At 56.5% G+C, this 3,131-nt stretch overlaps 1 protein-coding gene across 1 annotated transcript; it reads right to left on the reverse strand.

The window, feature by feature from the left end:
* Positions 1–507: 507 nt before the first annotated feature.
* On the reverse strand, positions 508–1,169 carry LOC123397170 (ocs element-binding factor 1-like). The gene has a single exon (XM_045091821.1). It carries the CDS (start codon positions 1,063–1,065, stop codon positions 508–510), a length of 558 nt encoding a protein of 185 aa, XP_044947756.1. The 5' UTR covers positions 1,066–1,169.
* Between the last annotated feature and the right edge of the window lie 1,962 nt (positions 1,170–3,131).

Here is a 3,131-nt window from a genome sequence, read left to right on the forward strand (position 1 = left end):
AGCCGGATAAAAATGAGGCAGTGCATCTCTTCCGTTCGCCCTAAACCTAAAGGCTCTCACGACAGTCACGGAGACGGAGTCACCGTTAAATAACGCAGAGTAAAAACAGAACAGAGAGACCTGTGCGTCAACCTGCGCAGAGGTCGAGGACCATTTTGGTCACACGGTAAATCTGCACGTAAGATGAGCGGTGAATCAGTCGGACTCTTCACGTACGGCGCCAAAGCGGCAGTAATTTTCCATTTAGTAATTTACATCAGCTGACGATCCATTCATCCATGTAGTACTTAATTATATATGCAGCCTACACGTCAAGTAAAAGCACGGGTCCCTAGCATGGCATGCAGCTGCTTAAAGCACCAGTAGTGCTCCCGGTTCGTTCACGCACGTAGTACTCTCGTCGTCGTCGTCGCCGTCGCCATCCGTTCCAAAACTTTCACACGTGATGTGACTCCGTCCACCGTGGTCATTGGTCGTGACCACCCGCACCATCCTTCCATTTCCATCCTAGTAGGTCATCAGGGAAGCCAGCCCCGTCGCTGCGGCCGGCGGCAAGGCGGCTCCTCCCGGCCCGCCGCCAGCGCCCGGCTGCGGGCGACGCGACCGGAGCTGCAGCGTGAGCCGCTGCAGCGCGAGTAGGTAGCCGAGCCGGCGCTTGAGCGCGGCCTCCTCGGTGCGGAGCCGCGCGTTCTGGCGGCGCACGGCGAGCTCGTGCCGCGCCACGGCGTGCAGCTTGGCGGCCAGCTCGCGCTTCTCGGCGCGGAAGCGAGCCACCGTCCCGCGGAGCTCCTCGAGGCGCTGCTGCTTGCGCGCCCGCGACCGCTGCGCCGACAGCCGGTTCGACACCTTCCGGCGCTGCCGCCGCCGGCGCTCCTCCTCGTCCTCCACCAGGCCGTGGCCCTGGTCCGCGGCGGCCCCGCCGGACGAGCTGGGGGACGACGTGGTGGACGACGCCGCCATGAGCTCCTCGAGGGTGGGGCACGTGTCGGCCTCCCACGGGGTGAAGCCGAACCCGGACGTCATCGCGTCCATGTCAAGGCCGATCGCCTCCTGCAGGGACAGCATTTTCTTTCTTTCTTTCTCCTGCCACTAGCAGCAGCAACAACAACCACAAGGAACGGAAGAAGGACGCAGCCGTAATTCCGGGAATCTAGGGGGGCTCGAGAGAGGGATCGGGGAAAAGGGAAGAAGCGATGAGGAAACTGGCGCTATTTATAGACCCCGGAGCGGGCCGAGCCGGGCCGTCGGGGGTGGCCCGCCACCAGGAGGCGGGCCCTGCACTTACGTGAGGCTTCTCCTTCCTTCGCCCCGGTGGCTATCTTTGCCGCCTTTTTCTTCCTGGCGGGTAAAGATTCTACGGCCGCGACAGTATATCCAATCCCCGGGCGGGCCCGCGTAGACTTGCCCACGTGCTCCCATCTTTCCCGCACGGACGGCGCCGATGAGCCCAACGGCGTATATGGACGGTGGATCGCTCGTCCAACCCCGTGCGGGCCCACGTGGCGCTCGTCCTCCTTTTGCGTGGGTGCTCGGTTGGTGCAACGTGGGCGCGGGCCCGCGTAGGTCCGGGTAGGGTGGGGGTGGGGTGGGCGTTTTAGTTAGCTTAATCGCGAAGTAATGGCCGCGAGATGCTGGGCATCGATGGCTGGGGTGCAACTGCAACTGCATGCAGGTGCCCGCGCAGCTGTGGGGACGTCCCATTGGGCGCCGCGCCGTGCCGTAGGGCGCAGGCCACTGCTCGCGGGGGCCAGCCGTCGCCGACGTGGCGCCCCGGGATCTCATTCGGGGCTGGGCGACGCGCCACGTTAGCACGATCAACAGCGCGGGAAGGACAGGAGTTTGTCTTGCACGTAGCTAGCTCTAGGTGACTACGTCTACGTGCTGTCACGATGCCACTCACACGTCTCCAGCTGAGTGGGTTACACCGCGACGATGCGTCACGTGGTGAATACGTACGTAGGCAATGGATGGACGGATGAATCTTTAAATCGTCCCACAGGTTATGTACACGTATGTACGCGTGGTACTTGGAGGCTATACGTGTGTGGTGGCCGGTAAAGTCGGACGAAAGCTGCATGGACAATGGCCTGACCTCAGCGAGCCGCTCAAAGCTGGTTAAAGATGGAGGTGTGTGTGTGCGCGCGCGTGACGGAACGCGATCGATCGGTACATATGTACTACAATCACACGTCGCCGATCGAGCAAACGTACGTACGGTTCGGTAGTGTGTTCTAGCAGCATGTGCGGGTGCAACGATTGGTTCGTTCCGGATGCGTGGCGAGCGAGCCGCGGCACTTTGAATTAGGCGCAAGGGTTTCTCCACGTTTCGTTATGTCTACTTGCGTCCGATCGATCACGTACTCGTATTTGCCAAATGCGCGTGACATCTATAGGTCCTAGTAGTTTCCTTGCACACAGATGTGATCTTTAGTTACGGTGGATGTTGAAAGTCAGGGCTCTCGATCAATGATCGTTTGTAAATGATTAGCAACCCTTGCTAAGGGAACAAATTTATGATGTGTATAGTACAGTTCAATCAACCACTGTCCACTTAGGGAATAAATTGTAGTGCCATCACCAAAAAATTCCAAATTAGATAAAACCATACAAGCAAATAATACACAAATTGACTCGTATTGTACAACAATGTTGATATACAGGAAATTATTATAACTTTGGAGACTCCGGACTGCAGACTTAGGTTGTGCGTTGCGGCAGGGGCGTCTGACATGAGTTTTTGTAGGGGAACACATCTCTTGAGCTGAGAAGCAACCGAGTTGATGCGTGAAGATGGGCTAGTTCGTTGTTGCACTGTGCGTGACGATGACCCTAATTCTAACCAAGGCACGGACCCCTCCGGCACAACGTACGTAGCTTCACCGCTTCAGTGACAACATGTTGTTATTCTCAAGTACTTCAAGTACATGCATGCACATATAATTAGGCAACTCCCAATGCTCCACCTTTTACAGATGTTAAGGCTGTCACATAGACAAAAAATCTGATATAACAAGCTAATTAATAGAAGATAGATGAGTGTGGTGATTTCAGGAAGAAACAATGCTAAACGCATGAACCTAGTTAAAACAATTAAATAAAAAAAAATGCACCAATGCATGCACAACGTTTAG

The sequence above is a fragment of the Hordeum vulgare genome, chromosome 5H, assembly GCF_904849725.1.
Source record: "Hordeum vulgare subsp. vulgare chromosome 5H, MorexV3_pseudomolecules_assembly, whole genome shotgun sequence".
Classification (NCBI taxonomy): domain Eukaryota; kingdom Viridiplantae; phylum Streptophyta; class Magnoliopsida; order Poales; family Poaceae; genus Hordeum; species Hordeum vulgare.